The 22,062-nt window shown below is 45.7% G+C and overlaps 1 protein-coding gene across 4 annotated transcripts in view; it reads left to right on the top strand.

Annotated features, from left to right (window-relative positions):
* KIAA0040 (KIAA0040 ortholog) overlaps positions 1-17,269 on the top strand; it is a 35,698-nt gene extending 18,429 nt beyond the window's left edge. For 2 of the 4 annotated variants that reach the window (XM_037506427.2, XM_037506425.2), the window contains one exon: positions 13,780-17,269. In XM_037506427.2, the coding sequence (XP_037362324.1) occupies positions 13,912-14,208 (297 nt within the window). In that variant the 5' untranslated portion in view covers positions 13,780-13,911 and the 3' untranslated portion in view covers positions 14,209-17,269. The other 2 variants (XM_037506428.2, XM_054693454.1) reach the window with 2 other exon arrangements.
* The last annotated feature ends 4,793 nt before the right edge of the window (positions 17,270-22,062 follow it).

The following is a 22,062-nucleotide window of genomic DNA, read 5'->3' on the forward strand; positions in this document are numbered from 1 at the left end:
GGGCAGCTCCATGCATGACCTTGGGCAAACTACTGAGTCCCAGATAACCTCGATTCCCTCAGCTGTGTAATAGGGGTAAAAAGTCCTATCTCCTAAATTGCTGAAGGAGGCTGTGTTTGGATTACACATGCAGAGTTGCACACTTAGTAGTCACTCAATAAATAATGGCTTTTTCATTCAACAGATGATTCCCTGTTCTTGTGAAAGGTGATAAGACACTCTGCCAGCCCTGTTTTGAGGTTTTTGGCTTCCTGAAATAACTATGTCAAAAGAGGCCAGTCCAAAGAAAACAAGTGAGCATTCTAACTGAAATGAAGAAGGGAAAGGCGATAGTGATGGACAAAACAAGGCACCCCTAAGAAACTCAATCCTGGAGGTCGAGGGCTGAAATAGCTGGGAAAGAATAGAAATAAAGATAGCAAAAATCAGGGACGACAAATATGTCCAATGATCAAACTCTGGTTAGAACAAAATAATTCTTTAATAAACAGATGTTTTTACCTTCCCCACCATATGAACAACATAACAGCAATTATATTTTTTCAGCTACATAGCTCTCAACTATGTAGTTTTCAATACAATTTCAGGGCACCTACTATGTGAAGTATGATAGGTTAAATGCTTCCCTCACATTATCTCTTTTCCTCCTAGCACTGCATTTATTCAATCAATCATATATCCATCTTTTCAACAAGAACTTACTGCCAGTCTACTTTCTACCAGGCACTGCAGTGGGTATTGGATAAAATGATGTAGTACAGTGGATAAAACAGCTAACCTTCTGAACTTTGCTACCATCTCTGTTGCAGAAAGAGAAAACTGAACTCAGAGTGTCCAGATTTTATAACCTGTCAGTGGAGGAGGTAAAATTCTTGACTACAAGTTTTCTGGTTTAGGAAAAGAAAAATCAGGAAATCTCCTTGATGATCTCAGGCAGGTAAATATGAGGAAGTTGTTAACTCACTAACAGGCTAGAGAGATAATATTATTCAATCACATTTAGCACAGTTGGAATTTTCAGGGAACCTGAGATATAATTTCTAATGACTATTCCTGAGGGTGACTGAAAAAGACTAATTATTCTGAGTCTGTGTCATGGACCCCACAGAGACAATTTAATTAGGGATGGGAAGAGGAAAGGAAGGAAGAGGGTAAAGAGAAAAAGTAAAGGAGAATGAAATGGCTAGAGAGTCTAGACTTTGTACTACAGGAAGTTGGAGAAAGCCCAAATGAAAACTTTTTAAAACTCTTTTCATTATTCTTAAATTATTCTCTAATTTTTTTCCCCTGGCATCATCTTTGAGTAGAGAGAGGGTATCTTTTACCTCCCAAGTATTTCCTAGTAGAGCTTAATTAATACTTGATTGATTGAAAGATTCACTCATTTGAACCTGGAGTGAAACGAAGCATTTTAATTTTCTTTTCTGCTGAACCTGAAATAGAGCATATAGTAATTAGGTACGGATCCCTTGTTATCAGAGAGTCCCAGCTACAATGAGCTCTTTGTAACCGAGCAAAAGGAAGGAGGTAGGTGATTACTCAGGAGCTGATAAAGTACACACACCCCCCACCACCACTCCTTACTGCTTTCTGTGATACAGAGTTTTCTTGATCATAATTTCCTCCTTCTTTGAGTTATTTGAGTGAAGGATCTGGCTGGACTGTAGGCTAAACAGTGAGCAATATCATCAAAGTCTGGTCAAAGATGTGGTTGATGATCACTATGCTGTGCACTTTATTGTCCCTGCTCTCTCCAGTGACCTCAGTTGACTGATCAACATTTTTTTAAGAAATATTTTTTTCAGAATTCTTTGATTAACTGGCATGATTTCATTCATTCAGTACATGCCAGTCTCTAGGCATCCAGACACAAATGTCAAGCAAGGAACCTGTTCTCACTGAATTCACGTTCCAGTACAGGAAGACAGCAATAAAAATATAAAGTGACAGGTTCATCACCCATGGATGAGAAGTCTCAGAATGGGAAGGACTATAATGGCCAGAAGACAGGATGGCATGGCAGAGGGTGCCTGGGGGTTGGGCCTCTTTTCCATGACTTGCTTAAGAAAGTTCTGTCGAGGAGGTGACATTTAAAGTCACAACTGGGTGGAACTGCATTTGAGCCCTCAATGCTGTGAGTCAGTCATGCCAAGACCTGAGAGCAAATGTACCAAGGGGACTAAGATAGAGGGCAAACAAGATGGCAAAGTAGGTTTGTCCAGGTTGTACAGAGAGTACAAGAAGAGATTAGAGAAGGAAGCAGAGCAGGATGATGGAGAAACTTGTGAGTTCTAGTTAGGAGACCTCCCTTTGGAAAACCATGGGAGAGGGATGGGGAGTGGAGGATTGAGGAGACAGAGGGGTGGTGACACCATCTACCCTGTGTGAGAACTGATAACAGAGAGGGAAGAGTAGAACGGAGAGACTGGTGAGGAAGTTGTTGCAAAAGGGGCATGCAGTTTCCTGGGGCTGTCACAACGAAGTAACATAAAATGGGTGGCTTACACAACAAAAATGTATTTGTCTCTCAATTCTGGAGGCCAGAAATCTGAAATTGAACTATTGGCAGGGTTAGTTACTTCTTCAAGGTCATGAAAGAAGAAACTATTCCAGGCCTTTCTCCTTGGCTCCCAAGTGGTAGTCTACTCTATGTCTCTTCACAAGTCTTTCCCATAAGCATGTCTACACCTATGTCCCAATAGTCCCATTTTGTAAGGACACTTGTGATTCTTGTACTCTGGCATGACCTCATCTTAACTAATCGCATCTGCAACAATACTGTGTCCAACTATGGCCACATTCTGAGGTACTGGGGAATCAGGACATCAACATATAAGTATGGAGGTGGGGAGAACCAGGGATATAATGAAAGAACCAAGGATACACAGACTATCTTCTGATGTATCCAAATTTTGAAAGAATTCATTTATTCATCAAATGTTTCTTAGCATCTATTGTGTGTCAGGCACGGGACAAGGACATCAGATGGTGCAGAGGATTGAGAATCACTACTATTCAGAAGCTTGCAGGGAATATAAGAGAAGTCAACAAGAATATCTATATATTCTAAATATCTATATATTTAGAGATACACAGATAGAGATGGATATGGATTCCTTTGTACTTTCCTGTATTCTCCTCATTTTTCAATTTCTATGAAAACAAATGATTACAATAAGATAAGGGCTGTGGGAGGTTATGGGCTCTATGAGAGCTTAGGAAAGAAAACTATTCGGGGGGATTTGAGGGCAGAGGACTGACAGTCACAGGAGATGCCCCCAATCCCCACCCTGAGGAGTCTTGCAGGCCAGCATTTCTCCCTGTGAACAGACCAAGGGAAGACGGTGAGAAGACATGCCAGGGAGTTGGATTGGCATGTGCCAAAGCATTAGATTGGTATAGAGCAGGAATGTTTGGGAGAACTTAAGGAAAATATAATATTAAGGGAGGAGGTAGGTGATGAGGCTGACAGGGTGGGGGGCCCAGCCCACAGACAATTTGTCCTCCTTACCAATGGGTTGTCATTATCATATGAGAAGCTAAACAAGGACAGGATCACTCTGGGTTTTAGAGAGAAGAGTCAGGGGGCCTCCCTGGTGTCACAAGGGGTTAAACACTGCACTATGAAGCTATCCACAGCCTCTGCAGCATGAGTTTGATCCCTGGCCAGCCAGGGAGAAACCCACATGGTGCAGCAGATCTCTCCTGTCTCATCCACTGCTCCCCTCAGCAGTGTATTTCAGTCAGTCTGCCTGTTCTGTTCCCCACTCTGTCTCTGGTGCATCCTCTCACCCCGCACATCTCTGGCCTATACCCCAGCTCTTGTATGCATAAATAAATAAATCTTTAAGAAAAGAAAAAGAAGAAGAGGAACACTGTTGAGCAGGTGAGCCTCAGACCAGTGGGATAACTGCATGATGAGAGAAGTGCAAAGGAACAGTTTGGTTTGGGGATGGGAAGGAAGCTCCTGTCCCACTTTACTCAAGGATGTGAGATCTATGGAAGATGATGAAACTGTATCCAAATCCTCATAATTATTCTTCTGAGTGATGCCTAAACATATTTTAATTCTGAAATGTTGCTTTGCTAAAGAACAATGAATGGAATAAGCTACTACACAGAAACTATAAAAATATAGTTCTTTCAAAGGAGACCTGTGGGGGGCCTCCCCTGGTGGTGCAGCTGTTGAGCGCTGGGCTGCAAAACTGCCTGCAGCCTCTGCAGCGGCAGTTCGATCCCCAGCCACCGGCGAGGGTCCACATGGCGCGCAGACCTCTCCTGCCACCCCCGCTGTCCCCTCAGCAGTGTACCTTGGTCCTTCTGCCTGTTCTGCTCCCCACTTTGGCTCTGGTGAATTGTCTCATCCTCCCGCGCTTCTGACTGTACCCAGTGCTTGTATAAATAAATAAATAAACCTTTTTTTTTTTTAAAAAAAAAAAAAGGAGACCTATGTAATCAAAGTTATGACTCCAGAACCTTCCCAAATTCTATAAAGGCAAACAGTCATCATTAGCTAAGGAGTAGATGGATGTTTATTTTGACCGGCCTACTTGTTTGGGGTCAAACAACAAGGGCTCTCATTTATCACCAGGCTCCGCTCTGAGAGGCCCTGCCTCTACTGATTAATTTCATTTTCACAACAACCTAGAGAAGAGAGAGAACTGAGCCACAGAGAGAGAATTTTAGTAACCTGCTGTCTTTGATGCAGTTAGTGAGTAGCAGTGACAGGATTCAAACCCAAGATACATATTTGATCCCACAACCAGCTCTCAGAAGCACTTAGTGAAACCCATCTTGGGTGCAAGCTCACTACAGAAGTTGTTGCACTCATTACATATCTGTTAAAATTGTTGCTACCATTACCTTGCCACTTGTATTAGTCAGGATTGGCTAAATGACGTGGCAAATAATCTTTAACCTCAGTAACTCCACGCAATGTAGATTTGTGCTCACTCACTCCACTGTTGACTATAGCCAGCGGGGGTGATCTCCTGCCTCTGCCACCCTGGGGGCCTTGGAGTCCTCTGCCAGGGTCCTTTGCAATTGGCCAACCATTTCTAAGCACTCAGAGAGACCATTGAAGCCTTTGGGGGAGAGTTCAGGAGTCAGGCCCACGTTCCCTTGGCCGGATGAGCCCAGGATGAGCATTGGCAGGCATCATCTGGTCATGTGCTGCCTCAATGCTTAATTTAAGGACTTTGTAGGGAAAGGAGACCTGGCAGCAGGAGGTGCTTGAAGGCAGAAGATACTGGTTCCTGCCCTGATTCCACCAAGGGTCAGCTTTGTGACCTCAACCTAGTCACAGCCTTTTGGTCCCAGATTCCTTATCAGTTAAGTGAGAGAACACAGCCCAATGACCTGTCTCTGGATTTTTCCAATTCAGAATGTCTATATGATAGAGCATCCTTTTATTATGTTTAATAACTGTGGTGCCTTAATCGTTTTTAAATTGATGATCTATTTGTGCTATTGTTCAAAACTGCAACAATAATTATAACACTGATTCTGAAGGAAAATATCTATTTTCCTCTAATACTCAATATCTAGTTACATTCAATGTATTCATTCTCCAAGGGAGGTAGAGGGAAAAGAGCCTCCAACTTTGTATCTGGACGAGTTACTTAAAGCAATTAATTAAACTGAGGGAGATACAAATATCTATTTCATCATGCCTAGAGCCAAGCTTAAGTTATAAACATAATATTCTACCAGCCGATTATTGCTGTGATCTGACAATTTTTGTACAAAACCTTACTTACCTCTATTAGAGGGTACCTGAGCATGCCAAATTAGCAAGGTGAGCATCGTCAAGGAAATATCTATCCAGAGGGGCAGAGTTAACAACTACTGAGCCAGGTTCCACTCTGCATCCTGCTGCCAGAGTGCCCTGGCCCCTGCAGTGTGTAGCAGTATCTTCATAGGGGAGATTTTGCAGGGACTGCAGGGTGATTTTGAAAGCTGGGGCCAGGTCTGGGCAGGCAGGGCAGAAAGGCCAGATGCCAAAAAAGATATTTTAAAGCTCCAGGAGAGCTGGTGGGGCGTCAGGTAGAAAGTGATGGGATTCCTATTTTAGAGGAAAATTCGGCACAATCTGCCAGGCTCCCGGGTGAAAGGACAGGGGACGGGTTGTTTGCTGGACCAGCTAGAGCAGTTTCATGGTGGCTGACATGGGTGACCTCCACGTCACGGATGACCTCCGCACCACAAGATGCCACTACCACACCCTCCCCAAGCCTGGCTGTGGCCCAGGCCCGCTTCCTGGGAGCTGGTAGAGGAGGCCATTTTTGCCTCCACAGCAAGCTGGGCAGGTCTCAAGAGGAACAGATTTAAAATGCTAGTGATAGACTTTTTTTATTTTTTTTAAGATTTCTTTATTCATGCATACAAAAGCTGGAGTACGGGCCAGAGATGCGGGGTGGGTGAGCGGATTCACCAGAGACAGAGTGGGGAGCAGAACAGGAGACTGACTGAAATGCACTGCTGAGGAGAGCAGCGGGTGAGATAGGAGAGGTCTGCTGGGCCATGTGGGTAGCTCCCTGGCCGGCGGCGGGAGGGGGGGGGGTGATCAAACTTGTGCTGCAGAGGCTGCAGACAGCTTCATAGGTTGGGTCTTAACCCCTTGCACCACCAGCGAGGCCCCTGCTAGTGATAGACTTTTGTGGCGGTTGGAGCAGAAATACTGAAGAAGATTCCGGGCCGGGTATCCACGGGGAAGCGGATGCGAGTCTCTCCTTTGATAAGGACGCCGGGTTGGCTGGCCGGGCCTCTCATCAAGTGCCACAAGGAGGCTGGAGTCGGCAGAGGCCGGATTCTGAGAAAGCCATCGTCCTCCCGGGAAGAAATTCAGTCTGCAAAGGAGCTGGCTTGCCGCAGGGACCCACCGCGACCTGACGCTGCGCCTCTTCGCCCAGGCCGAGGCCTGCGCGGGGCGGGGGTGATGCTTATCTGTCCATTTGTGGGGCGCGTCCTCAACAGGCAAGTGGCCAACACAGGCAAAAGTTCCCGTGAGCCCCTGGGGGACCCCAGAGCGTCGCCGAGACCTGCAACTGCCATGAGAATGTCGGTTACAAGACCATCAGCTCGGGAGCCTCTGCTGCCGCGAGGGGAGGTCCAGGCGCTGGTGCCCACGCTCTGGCCCAGAGGCCCGGCCCGCAACATGGAGAAGGACACCCCCCACCCCCCGACGAAAAGGCTCTCTGCGGCACAAGGACAATCCACGCGGCCCTGGAGAAGCCCTGACGCGCTCGAAGCTGGCTGCAGACCCCCCCAGAGCTGGAGCAGAGGCTGATGGCGTAGATGGTCCTCCCAGAGAACTGGATAGCGCCTGAGGTGGGATCGCATGTCCGGCTGACGGGGGATTCCAGGTCCAGTTGCACAGGCCTTGCGATGAATCATGTGTCTTCTACTGATTGGAGCAGGGACAGAGCATAGATTTCTGATTTTATGTAAAATTGTGCCTAAGGCATTAAAGCAATCACTTTCAAGAAAAAGATTTTTATGCCAGGCTCGGAAACCTGAGAGATGAGGGCTAGGAGAGAGCAGAGCACAGCTTGGGGACACTCCCCCCCCAGATACCTCTGCCTGAGATTTCCCCCACTACAGCCCATGGCTGACTCCCAGTGCCACACTCACCCTCGTCCTATTCTCTATTTTCCTGGAATGATTGAAATTGTCTCCTCCTGCTCCTACCCTGGTCAATTTGTTGTCTCTCACCTCAGTGAGAGTTTTCTTTGTGAAACACAGTTAATTGTGTCCCTTTATTACTTAGAATCTGAGGACTCTCGCAGCATTCACCAGTCTTTTTTTAAAAAGATTTATTTTTATTTATGATTACAAGAGCTGGGGTACAAGCAAGAGCTAGGGTTTAGGCCAGAGGTCGGGGGGTGGTGAGAGGATTCACCAAAGACAGAGCTGGGAACAGAACAGGCAGATTGATGGAAGTACACTGCTGAGGGGAGCAGTGGACAGGACAGGAGAGGTTTGCTGCTCCATGTGGACTGCTCCCTGCCCGGGGATCGAAATTGTGCTGTAGAGGCTGTGGATTGCTTCATGGTTGCGTCTTAACCCCTTGCGCCACCAGGGAGGCCCAGCCTTCACCAGTCTTTACCATGACTGAGAAGGCCCTGTGAGTGTGGTAACTCCCTGCCTCCTAGGTCTCAAGACACCCCACTGTCACCCCTACACTGTCCTTTAAGGTCCTTTTCAGGAGAAGCAATAGACCCAGTTATTCATAAATACACACACACACACACACACACACACACACACACATTATTTCCCTGTGTTTTCAGACTTTGGGGAGGACACTTGGGGTGTATTCATAGTTGAATTCATTGCTTTGAATTTAGAATCTTTGCCTGAAAATGCATCTGAAGGTTGAAAATATGTCAAGCATATTATTTGAAAATTCTTTAAATGAGTTTATTCTGTTTCAATACTTCAGACACCCTAAACAAATTTCTTATTTCTGTCATTCACACCTTCACTAAGCCAGGCTGTCAGAGCCTGCCCTGACCTCCCTGGTGAGTATTACTCACTTTTACCACCACACAGGCTTCCTCTTCATAGCACTTGCTGTTACTAAACTTTCACACCCATCTGGGGGGTTCATGAATGAGTATTTGCTACACACATTAAACTTTGAGCACTAAAAGGACAAGATCTGGTCTGCCTGTTCTTGGCATGTAACAGGTGCTCTGTAAATAGTCATGGAGCAAATGACTGAGCACACATGGTCCTGACTGTCATTTCCATTCACTTACTTTCCCTTAACTCTCTCCATCCTGAATTCCTTGTCCCTCCCACTATCTGCCCCCAGGTCCCTGTACCCCAAACTTGATCACAGGATTCATCACACTTTGTTGTCTGCTCCCTTCTTAGGGAGCCCAGGAAGGAACTCCAGTGCACAGCCAGCACTGGATACAACTCTGGAGGAGCGTTTGGCTCTCAGGGATGGATCAGGCTTCCCTATGGAAGGACCCTGTACATTTAAGGACTTCTAAAGTCTTGGGGGCAGGTGGGAGGACTGAGGCCTGCAAATGGACACATTTCTCGGGTGTCACTTTATGAGCTCAACATTACTCTAGATACCAGCAGAGGCTCCTCAAGCAACCCTTCTCAAATGCTGTTGATGGATGTCTAAACTTACAGTTAAAGACCTTAAGTTCAGCCATGAGCAGGGAGATTGCCTATGTAGCTTTTTTTTTTTTTTTTACTTACATGGGATGGAAGACCTTGGTTCTTTAGCAGTGAGGATTGGGCATGCAGGTCAGAGATAGAGAAGAAAAACTCAAGACCAGAATTAGCCCATCTGGAGATGATCCACTATTTTATAGATTGTGTTTTATAGTATTTTAAGGTTTACAGAATCCATTAACTGTATTGAGCTCTTTTAATCCTCACAACATCATTACAAGAGGAACATATTAGCTTCATTTTATAGCTGAGATTCAGTAACTCACCAAGGTCATGGGATTTGACCCAGGACGCCAGCCCAGTTCTTCTGGCTCCAGGAGCTCTGTTCTTTATTGACACCAAACACACCGGCAAACAGAAGTTTGTTGGGAAAAAAAGATGAATGAATGACTTTCTCCCTAGCTACACACCACCAAGGATATAAAGATGAATAACATTCGGTCTCAAGGAAATTGAAAATTACTTCCTCTTTTCTCTCCTCATACTCACCCCCACAACCATAATCAAACAATAAAGGTTGGTTGGCACCTATTGTTGATTTTACAAGAATGGAGAGGCATTATTTTTCAGTGTCAACAGTACTGAAGAATAAACAAAAGAATGGGGTCTCCCAGAGTGCATTTCTAGGGCTCAAGGTATGACTCTTTTTGCAAAACACTTCATGGAAGCTCTAACTTTTAATTCATACCACCAAGGAGATATTTGATTGTTTCCTGAAAATGCTAATAACGCAAGGCTCATAAATACTAATGAAACACTATAGATTAGCAGAGCTCAGCAAGTAACCTGGGGGGCCTAGGAGAAAATTCTTAGATTAAAAAATAATAAAGACTACCTTTTAATCGAATTTTCCCCAGACTAGGTTCCCAAATGTTAATGAATACTCTGTTTGGCTGTATGGAGAGCAGACTCAACTAAGTATCCTTAGGAATCCAGAAGTGAATTATTGACTTAGCTTTAGCTTGAAAAGAACTCTATTTATTCAAAGGCTATTTTAGGTGCCAAGGGCTAGATGAGTTTGAGACAAAGGTTAGGAGGGGCAGAGGGCCTGGGACATTGAGATAAACACATAATTCAAATGCATGCTTCTAGTTCAACCAACTAAGCCACCTAAGTTGGAATTTGCTTATTATATTTGCCTTTTATGACACAATCTCTCAATAATAATAACTCTGGCAGGAATGTACACAACTCAGTGATATCAGAAACTATATCTTTGTCCTTCATTACTGAATCCTCAACACTTAACACAGCGTATGGCACATACTGGGTGCTCACAAAATGCTTGTTAAATAAAGAGTGCTCTTAAAACATTTTCCAGAGCTTTTCAGAACTTGTTATCTTTTCCTGGAGGGCAGCTCTAATTATAACATCCTTCTATTGGGCCTCCCCGGTGGCGCAGTGGGTTGAGTGCAGTGCTGTGAAGCTGTCCACAGCCCCTGCAGCATGGGTTCGATTCCTGGCTGGCCAGGGAGATATCCACATGGCACGGCAGACCTCTCCTGTCTCGCCCGCTGCTCCCCTCAGCAGTGTATTTCAGTCCATCTACCTGTTCTGCTCCCCGCTCTGTCTCTGGTGAATCCTCTCACCCTCCCGTGCCTCTGGCCTGTACCCCAGTTCTTGTATAAAAATAAATAAATCTTAAAAAAAATCCTCCTATTATAAAACCTCCAAATACACACACATCCTATAAACCTGTTTATCCTACCCTACCACAGGACCTACATTCCTTCCCTTCCCCACCCTGGACTCCAGGCTCATGTTCTCCTGCCCATGTTCTAGAAGTTTCTCTCACTAGAATGTTTGAATATATTTTTCACCCATGTTTCTCTGTCAAGATCCTAGTCATCTTCCTAGGTCTTCCTCACATAGCTCTTTTTCCATGAGAACTACCTAATATCTCCTCTCTCTTGCTCCCTAGTTCCAAGAGTGTGGCCCCAGTTACTTAGACTCCCTGCAGGGACCAGCTCCATCTCTGGCACAGAGGAGTTTGTCAACAAATGGGCTGTTTGTGGTGTCTGATTTGAATCCCAGAAATACAGCACAGGAACAGTTGGGAAGCTTATATTAGGATCAAATTAGAGAAAGCATCTAAAGTCTTCCACAGCAGAGCAATAACATCTCTCTAGCTGGGCCAAAAAACACTGAACCATCCAAAGCTGAGATCAAAGCAAAGGTCATGGCAAAGAGAGGAGGAAAATCCAAAGGACGACAAGTGGCGTGGAAAGAAGGCAGTTGAGTGGCCCATCTGAGGACTTGTAGGAATACCATGGGTGGGTTCTCTCTATAAAGAGCCTGCAGACTTGATGGTATGGAAGTAGGTCCACAACATGAGATGTTTCTGTACCCTCGGAGGGGCTGGGGCACAGCCTCCAGGAGGGCATGTGACTTCTCAGAATACTTTTTTGCAGCATGGTGAGCTTAAGTCAACAGCCATATGTTTTCTATAAACCTCCACTTGGGCAAGAGTGGGTTTTATTGTATGAATCTTCATGCATGTGTGAAGTATCTAACAATGGGAAGTCTCTGCAGTCTTTTTTTTTACAACAGACTGGGATAAATGTTTCAGTCAATCTGGGGACTAGCCAAGTGTTGTAAGATTCTGTAAATTTTGGCTACTTGCCAAAAATGGGTTAATTCCATACAAGGGAATAGGGAGCCCAGAGCAATACCTGTGAATGGCTCCCACCTCTTGTGAATCTGGAACAAGTTCCCTAGAATGAGCAAGTTCTACTCTGTCACTCTCATTTCTGTCCCTTTGACTGTAAGATGGAGGAATAACTGTACCTACTTCATAAGGTTTTAATGAAGATTAAATGAGTTAACAGGTTCAAAGTGCTAAGAATAGTGCCTGGTATATAAGTGCCATCTTATTGGCATGACTTCTGGCTCCATGGGCTAAATAGCACAGTCGTAGGTACCAATTTATATAATTGCATAAATTATAGAAGTGATGCCTGAGGGCATGGGGTCACATGCCAGCAGACCAAGACCAAGATCAGGTATGTCTTGGACACACACATGGGCATTAAATACATAGTTCGGTTACAGAAAGCATTACCTAAGGAACTAGACAGCCAAGGACAATCCCTGGAATACCATAGATAACACCCCCCAAGAGAGCCCACACATTTTTGCTCCAGTGCAGGACATCAGAATGAGGCCTGGTCTTCAGAATGATTCCTGACCCAAGGTCCCTTGCTTCCATGGACAGTGGACCTGTCGTTTACATAAAGATATATGTCATGTTAAAGTAGAAAAGTTTCACATGAAATACAAAATAATGTCATCCTTACTTCTGCTTGCCCAATACACTTGGGAGACCACTGGGCCCACTCTCCAGAGGTCTGGGTATTTATTATAGCTTGTTGTGTCTCAAACATGTCACCTCACCACACTGAGCCTGAGATTCATCTTTAAGTGAGAGAGTCGGTCTTGATCTCTAGGGTCTCCAGCCTGCATATCAGTGACTCTGATCTTTAGGTCCAGGGCAATGTCTTGCATCAAGAATGCTCTTCAACTCTCTTGAATCATGTTTATCTTCCAAGTCTCTTTTGGACACAAGAACCTGTCGATCCCAGAACTGAAGTAGCTTCTAAGAACTTATACTTGAGAGCTGATCCTTAAAATAATATATGGAGAGGTGTGGGAGGTGGAGGGTGTTAAAGAAAGAAGGCCTACTCTGCCCAAGCAACCAGACAGCTCCAGCTGTAAGCTGAGCTCAGGATGGGAGTAGGGGGCATCCAGAGACACCATCCCAGGCTCCAAGCACCATCACTGAGAAGCCTGCTAAGCTCCTTTCCCATTGTGAAGAAAGGGAATGAGCCGACGTAGAAAGTTGGGACTATTTGGATGAGAGACAAAAAGCAGAGAGAGAGGGTAGCAAGGGAGAGGAAAGCAGAAGCAGAGAAAACCAGCATGTGTTCCCCCAACCAAAGCACAATGCACAGTGGTATGTAAGGAGGGAGGAGACATGGAAGAGGGAAGAGTGCACGAAGCAAAAGACAGTAAGGAAGGCAGGAGAGGGACAGGATGAGGACTGATGACTTGTTCTTCCTTGGGGGAGTGCCAAGCCCCACACCTCAAGCAGCAAGACTTTGACATTCCATCTTGTGCTTAAGCTTTAATAAGCATTGACAATGGCATGGTGTGCTCATAGAAGGTCAAATACAGAATTCTCCTGTGGCAAGTGTATGTTCCTCAACTATCAGGCGAGTTGCAGTGAAGAAAAGATTGAGAACTGCTCTGGTGGTGAGTCCGGGGAGCTGACCAGGAACAGAACACTGAATACACACAGTAATCCACTTAGCCGATCATTGCTGAGCACCTACTATGTACCAGGCCTGATAGACTATTAACTTTTATCTCCTAAGCCCAATCCAGTACATATATAGCAAGCATTCGTTCATACTCATTGACTTCGTGCATGCATTTATCTTGCTTATTGAGTCTCAATGCAATTTCCATGAACTCTGGAAACTTCAATTCCCTCCCTTTCCTAAGCCTAAAATCTATGAGGTTATCAAAAAATTGTAGATCATCCCCACTGCATTCCTCTTGAGTCATCTGCTTTGCTCTCTCCAGGTGCTGTCAATGGCATGCCCAAACCTGAAGCTGGAAGAGGAATAGCTTACAAGTGGACAAGGCTGCACCTTCTTGATCTCAAAACTTACGAGCGAGGTGAGAGGTTCCTCTGGCCCCAAATTAGCCAACACCATGGAGAAAATCAGCACCTTCTTCAACTCCATCTGGGTTGTCATTTCAACCAAACACCAAGAGGGCCTCTACAACACCATCTGCCTGGGCATCCTCCTGGGGCTGCCTCTCCTGGTGGTCATCACACTCATCTTCATCTGTTGCCATTGCTGCTGGAACCGACCAGGCAAAAGCGGTCGACAGCCAGAGCGAAACAAGGGCAAGAAGAAAAAGAAGAAGAAAGCTGAAGAAGACCTCTGGATCTCTGCTCAGCCCAAGTTTCTCCAGCTGGAGAAGAGACCATCGCTGCCTGTCTAGTTAGGCAGGAAGCAGAGGTGTGCCCTCGGGAACGAAGCCGGCTTCCAGCTACACACAGGTTGGGGAGCAGGACCCTCAGGGACACACTCCTGTCCACAGAGGAACAGTTCAACCAGGGAACAAACCTCAGGACAAGTGTCCCCTGGAGAGTACTTCTGGGGACCACATGGACAATTTAAGGGCACTGACTAGGCAGCTGTGTGTCCGTTTGCAATACTCTTCCCAACAGACTCAGGCCTGCCTCCCGCCTATCTCTGGCATGCTCCATATGCAAAAGCACAAAGAACATTTATCCATACATCTTGATATGTCCCCCAAATGCACACATGTGTATACCATACACACACGTGCGCGCACACACACATGCACACACATACAAATTTGGGCAACAGGTACCTGGGAAATAGATTCTGTTCATCAAATGATCATCAAATATCTATTTTGTGCAAGGCCCTTGGCCAGGCTCTATATCATCTGGTCTTGTGAAAAGAAGTCTCATAGGAAGGCCTGGCCAGACGCAGGCACAAAGGCACAGTTACCTAGCAGGTCCCTCTGCACTGTCTATTCCATATACCACTCAGGTGAGAGATGTGTGCTTTCCCACCCCACCCTACATAACCTTTTACTGGAAATCCTCATATTTGGACATTCCAGCCACGTGGTACAGTCCCCATCCTGTACTCGGATACACACCAGGTTTCTGTGCTTCTGACCTCTCTCCTGAGAGGACCAGTAAAATGTAGCAGATCATCATTCATTGCAAATTCTAGTCTTACAACTCAAGACAAGGTCCTCATTGCCACTGAGAGGTATTTCGTGTGGCTCCAGACCTCCCTTTGAGGCACTACCCCCTGAATCACTTGGGAAGGCGCCTTCTCCAAGCAAGAGCACACGATCCCGGAAGGGACTGCTCACAAGCTGTGGGAACCAGGTGTGCTCCACTGACCTCAGGGACTGCTATTGCATGTACCTGTGCAAGGTGTGTTTTACAGATGAAAGGAGATGTGAAACCTGATCTGGGTATCTCCTCCATCACCAGTGGTATCCAAAAGGGAAGGACTCAAGTCACCGGTACAGCCTCACCAAAGGCACACTGGAGGTGATTCCATAAGCATGCAGTGGGTGCATGGTATGTCACGGACGGGATGCAGAGATGAGAGTTTAAATGAAAGGATAAAGCTATATATAGAGGCTTATTAATATTTATCTTGAAGCTCAGGCAAGTGCCTTGCACACCGTTGGTACTCATAACTGTCTGTGGATGCTGTTGGATATGTGATGATGAGGATATTAAGGGTAAACTTGGAATACCTCACCGATTCTCCCAAGTGACCTTTCTTCCAAGGAGCCCACTAATTGCTGCAACAGATGAAAGTTGAATTCGGCAGGATGGTGCATGCCGCTCCCAGGGGTGGGTTGATGGGCACCCTGAGATCCATGAGGGCTGCAGTGAGTTGAGGAATATGTTCCCCCGTAGGGCTGAGGTTAGGAGGCAGAGTTGGCCCATTTCTGTGATAAAGTGGTTGGCATTTTGTTATTGTGACCATATTACAAACATGTCTAATTTCCAGCTCAGAAGCAGGTTGTGCTCTAAGTTTATTTGCAAATCTGCTGGGTAGCTGTCTTGAAATAATTTCCCATGGAAGCTGTTCTAAATGGTGTGAGATAGTAATTTAATTAATTATGTAGCTAAACTCGATATTTATAGTAGCTAAAAAGGAAATTCTATAAGACCATATTCAGGGGGAGATGTACTCCATTTGCTTACTTGGGCTACCTGGTACTCACCTGACCCCAGGTGTATCCTAGGCCTGGAACAGGTGAGTGTCTAGTGACTGCTGCACTGGGGTCTTCTAACCAATGGTCCTATGAATCATATGTCAGGCCTGCCCATAGGGCTGAGTCATATTCACCAGTCACATTCACCCTCTCACCCTAAGAGGTCCCACATTCCCTGGGTACTCAGGTCCCCCGACTCATGAAGCCCTCTGACCTGAGATCCAAGCACCCTCTTATTCTCTATCTCCTTGTCACATGGAGAACATGGCAGAGAGCAGGTGGCTGCGCAAGTCACCCCATCAGGACGACTAGAGCCTCTCTACATCTACTGCTGCCCTTCCTGTCTCCAACTCGCGGTCCCCTAAAATGGATGACTTGGGGGAGATGTGGAGGCTGACGGCTAAAACTGGGTGTCAGGTATGATCTAGGGGAGCGGATCATCAGGATCAGGGACCGCACACATAACATGGTTGCCATGGCAACTGGCTGCTAGTTTGAATTAAGATAGCAGTCAGTTGCCATCGCCATGACAAGGCCTCTGTCTGGGGGGTGCAGTGTTCTGCTGGCTCCTGTTCGAATGGTGTTGCATTACCTCTGGGGGTGAATCACCCAGAAATGCTCTTGGTGGCTTCTATAGCTTAGGACCCAGGAGACCCATCCCTGCATGAGGCTTAACTCTCGATGCAACTCTCCTGACAACCTTCCTAGAGGACTGAGAACAGTACCCGGGGCATGCTAGATTCCCCGGTTTGTGCTGAATAAATGGGCATGTGGACGGAGCCCAGTTCAGGGTGTCCACTGCCTGTCCATTGTCTTTCCATTCCATTTCCACCTTTGTCAGGTTTTATTCTTGTCTGAGTCCCTTTGCTCCCACACCACTCTAGTCCCCTCCTTTTATTCCTCTCCATTTTCACTCCTTTCCAGCTTCTGTCCCAGAACAGCCACTGGCAACCAGAAACAACTGGGGACTGCAGCCTGCTGGGCCCATCTTAGGGGACTTAGGTAAAAGGAGGACACAAGAGAATGGTGAAGAAAAGGCTTCCTAAACCAGCACAGGTTTGGGGAGAGAGCTGAACAGCTTCAGCCACCAAAGTCAAGGAGATCTTGCCCCCACATGGCTCAAGGATTTGCTTTTTTATCTGGGGTGGGGGTGGGGGGGAAAGGGAAGATCTAGGGAAAAGGAGGTCACCTTTTCAAGAAGAATAAAAATGGTCAAAGTGGTATAGTATTTGTCAGTATTTCTTTTCTGTAAAATTCAAACACAAAAGGAAAATTTATTTAAATAAAGTTTTTTAGAAATAAAAAGCTATGCCTGGCTGGATTCAGAACTTATTTTCTTGATATTAGATGTAGCCTCTCCCAGACAACACTCATAACTGATGGCTGCAGTCTCTTTGCCCTCCCTGCTCTGCATCTCCAGGGCGAGGTGGAGGCTGAGGACCTGGACATCTCATACCCCTGGCAGAGCAGACACCTCGGAGACCAGGCACCCTCAGAGGTGCCAGCTGCAGAAAAAACACACTGATGTTCCTTGGCAACACTTAGAGAACATTCCCTTCAATGAGGTCAATCAATGTCTTCTTAAAGGAAGAAGGGGGAAATAGCAAAATCTAAGTAAAAATAGACTTCTGAGTGAGGTGCAGTGTTGGGAAGGAGAGACATCAAAACCTCTACAGAAGCTGCTAGAGAGATGGATGAATAGGGAGGTAGGTAGACAGAGGATTGATGGACAGATGAACAGATAGATAAGTGATTGATAGATAAAAGCTGATAGATGATAGACAGATGACTGATAGATAGACAGGTGATAGACGATGGTGGTGATAGGTGATAGACACCTTCATATACACATATGTGTGTCTGTATGAATGATTGCCTCTTTTCCTGTCCAGAATTCTGCACAGAGTATGGCATGCAATCATTTATATTCCTCCCTTGATGTTTCTAAACTGACCATTAAAGCAGAAACTGCCCAGAGCAGAATTAGCCAGTGGAACCAGGAATGATACAAATGTTCTAGAGCCACACTGTCCAACATGGTACCCATTAGTCACCTGTAGCTATTTAAGTTAATTGACATTAAATTAAATGAAGGGCCCAGTAGCAGTCACATTTAAATTTCTCAAAAGCCACCGATAGCTTGTGGTGGCCATCAAGGAGGGTATATGTCTAGAAGCTTTTTGGGGGGATGTGGTCAAGCACTTTAGCAAAACTGTGTCTGCTGCATGCCCACGAGGGCTCAGAAGGCAGGCCAAGACTCAGGCTCCCCTTCCAAATTTTCTAGCGCGGAGGTAGGAATGTGACCCGGAAACTTGAGGGGGTGCTGAGCTCGATGCCATCCTGCCCAGCCTTGGCCCTGACCGTGGTGGTGTAAATACAGAGTTGAAGAGCATTCTCTGCTTGCCAAGGCACTCTGCACTGGCCCCTTGCCCTTTGATCTTGGTATTACTCTCAAAATCAAAGCCACAGAATTACAAGACTGAAAAAGAAGTACCTTCAGCTGCTCAGCGTTCTGCCTCTGTCATGGGTTCAAAGAGCTGTTTTCAAATACTTTCCTTCCAGAACAACCGTGCATGCTTGAATCTAACTCTCTTGAGGTTAATTGATTCCATTAACACTTTTTTTTTAAAGATTCACCAATCTACACAAGAACTGGGGTACAGGCCAGATGTGCTGGAGGGTGAGAGGATTCACGAGAGACAGAGCAGGGAACAGACAGGCAGACTGACCGAAACACAATGCTGAGAGAAGCAGCAGAAGATACAGGAGAGGTCTGCCGCATCATGTGGGTATCTCCCTAGCCAGCCAGGATCTAACCCGCACCACAGAGGCTGCAGACAGCTTCACAGCACAGCACTCAATGACCTGCGCCACCAGGGAGGCCCAACTCTTTTGATTCTTTACCATAGGAAGTTCTCAAGCTCTTTATGCACCTGCAATACAAAGTTGTCCTGGAGGGATCACAGCTGGGTTGAGGAGACCAGACAAGCATATAGCCCATTATATTATGGTGTTGCTCCTGCTTCCTCAGAAGGAAGCTCCCCTCAGAGCAGTCTGTGGGGGAACCCCCCAGGAGCTGTCTAGAGGAGGAACGTGGGAAAGGAGGGCATCACTTGAAGAGCCTATGACCCAAAACAGCAGCCAGGATGGCGAGGCAGGATCGCAGCCTCAATGTGGAGGCCTAGGACTCGGAACTAGCATTGTCGAATGTTAAAGTCCACCTCCGCTGGTTACATAATTTAGACCCAAGACCATCCCTGTAATGACATACGTATCTGCAGAAGCACAAAGAAGGCCGCTACTTACCTCACAGGGCTCAGAGGATCAAGGGTGTTAATGCATATATAGCATCTAGCACAGGGCCTGGCTGACGGTACACGCTCAATGAACGTGGTGGTTATTATGGAGGACAGAATACAGGTCGTTGAGACTTGTGTCCTGGAAGTGAAAGGGGAGGAAACTTTCAGAAGGAAAGCAAGACCCTTAAGTCCAATGGCACAGCAGGGCCAGTGAGATCAGGAGTGAAAGTGACCTGCATTTTCTATCTTCTTGGTGTGATATGTTGTTCCCTGGTTTCACCACTCACTGTCTTGTCTGCATAGTATCCTTATTCCCAGTTTACAGTAAGTGACTGGCAAGGCCCATCCTGCCTTACTTCAGCCCCTCTGCCCGCAACCAAGCCACCCTGGGGTGACGGTGCCCCTGGTGGCCATATTAGGAGACTTTGCCTCAACAAAAGTTTGCAGGTTTCCCTTAGAACATCAACACTCTAGATGTCTGGTCTTCAAACTAAATGTGCTTAAAGACTCACTGGGCTTTCTTTATGGGATGATATTCGCAAACTTGACAGGGTGAAGATTGCTATGCTGAGTTAGTCTAAATCTTAATTGTTATTACAAACATAATTTTGGCCAAGTGCTCTGCATTTGCATTGCTGCCTACAGGAAAGTGCCCCTAACCACGAGTCTCCCCCCTTCTCAGCAAGAGCTGGCTGCACTGTCATTGTGTGTATTTCTGTATTCCCAGCACCCCACCCCCGTTCTCATCACTTCAGAATTAGCCTTCAAGAGGCCAGAATTATGACTGTCTTATTTACCACAACATCTCAGCTATCTAGCGTGGGGCCTGGTGCTCACTACATGCTAAATAAATTCACTGAAGCATGGATGGGGGAAAAGAAAGGGAAGAAAAATGACTGCAGTGTTTCTTTTTTTTCTTTTTTTTTCCTTTTACATATTTTTTACATCATTTTTCATTTTTCACAAGGTATGCATTTTCATCTTGGTTATAGTCCCGGTACAATTCCCACCCCCCTTGTTTTGATCCTACTCCCATCTCTCCCCCCCACCCCATAGTGTGTCTCTAGTATATAGTTGCTTGTTGCTTGTTGATTTTGATTTTTATTTTGTATTAATTCATCTTTTTCCTGGTCCCTTATTTAGGTTTTCTAAATTCCTGCTATGAGTGAGACCATCCAGTATTTTTCTTTTTCTTTCTGGCTTATTTCGCTGAGCATGATCCCTTCCAGCTCCATACATGTTGCTGCAAATTGCATGTGTTTATCTTTTCTGAATGCTGAGTAATATTCCATGGTGTATATGTACCACATCTTCTTGATCCAATCATCTATTTTTGGGCATTTGGGTTGCTTCCATAGCTTAGCTATTGTAAATAGTGCTGCTATAAACATAGGGGTGCAGGTGCCCTTTGGAATTAATGTTTCTGAGTCCTTTGGATAGATACCTAGGAGTGTTTCTTATAAGAGTGGCTTCCTTGTTCCCCTCTGCCCTTCTGGTAAATTTACTTAAATCTAGGGTGGGCCCAGACAATCTGCTCTCCTGACAAGCACTGGAGGTAAATGTCAGTGGTCTCTGAACCACACCGTGAGAAAAACTACCCAGATACTCAGAAAACAAAAGAATTCTATGGTCAAGTAAGTTTGCAAAATGTTGCGTACTCTGACTTCCCTACCCACCCCCTAAGACTTGTTAGAACATGAAAGGTTCTAACAAGTACTAAAATAAAGAAACTAATGCTACTCAGAGTTTTCCTAGGCTTATCCAACCATGGAAACTCTTTTTCTTTTAGCAAAGGTTCCAAGGAACACCATTTAGGACACTCTGCAAAGGCAGACACTCCACGCCTCAACTGATCCCTTTCACCGCTTACAGCTTGATTTGTATCATCCTCAAAGAAACGCTTCCTGCAGTGTACCCAGACTTTCCTTTCTCTTTACTAACCCTCTCACTCTGCCCTGTCTCTGTCTTCCACTTGTGAAAGACAATTGATGACTTTTCACAGCACACCCCTCAGAGCTGGCTGGAGATGCACCTCTCCCAAAGGCAGAGAAAAAGTTCATTCAAAAGTTTTCAATGAAGTTAGAGAAACTAAAGATTTTTTAAGACCCCTCTCTTACCATTGCAGAGAATTCCATCGTTCATAAAATCTCTTTCTTCATCTCAGCCATTTTGGCAGCAACCATGGAGAGAGAAAATCAGGAATTGATGTGAGTCTCACTTTACAAATGAAGAAAATAAGGCCCAGAAACCCGGGCCCAGAGTGGAAACCAGTGTTGGGCCTCCCACTCCACCCCCGCTTTGGCTCACCAGGCCTTGTGATGCAGGCCAGTGCCCTGGAGGGTGGGAGGGGGAGCTGCCTCAAAGAGGTTCACTAGCCAGAGCTCCTTCTGAGTCAGGGACCCAATGATCACAACTCAGAGCTCTGCTCACAAGACTTGAGGGTACCCAGGTGTCTCCTTGGAATGTTCCACAGCAAGTCTCATCTGCATCCTTATCCTTCTCTAATTAAATCTAATTTTCTTCACTTACAAAAATAAAGAGCTGCTTCATTCCATTCTGTTTCCTTCTTTTATCTTAATGACACACTGTGATATTGTTGTTTTCTATTGTGTCATTATAATAAGGCACCATGGCTTATCTGTATTACAGAATAAATAGGCTTCTATGGGCTAACCTGGGAACGCAGCTTCTTTATATAACACTGAAATTAGAACTCAACCCATGTCCTATTTCCCCATAGAAACAACAGAAGGACCTCGGGAAAGGGAATTCATTT

This window comes from Talpa occidentalis, unplaced genomic scaffold (genome assembly GCF_014898055.3).
Source record: "Talpa occidentalis isolate TD23 unplaced genomic scaffold, MPIMG_talOcc4v2.1 talOcc4.12, whole genome shotgun sequence".
Classification (NCBI taxonomy): Eukaryota; Metazoa; Chordata; class Mammalia; order Eulipotyphla; family Talpidae; genus Talpa; species Talpa occidentalis.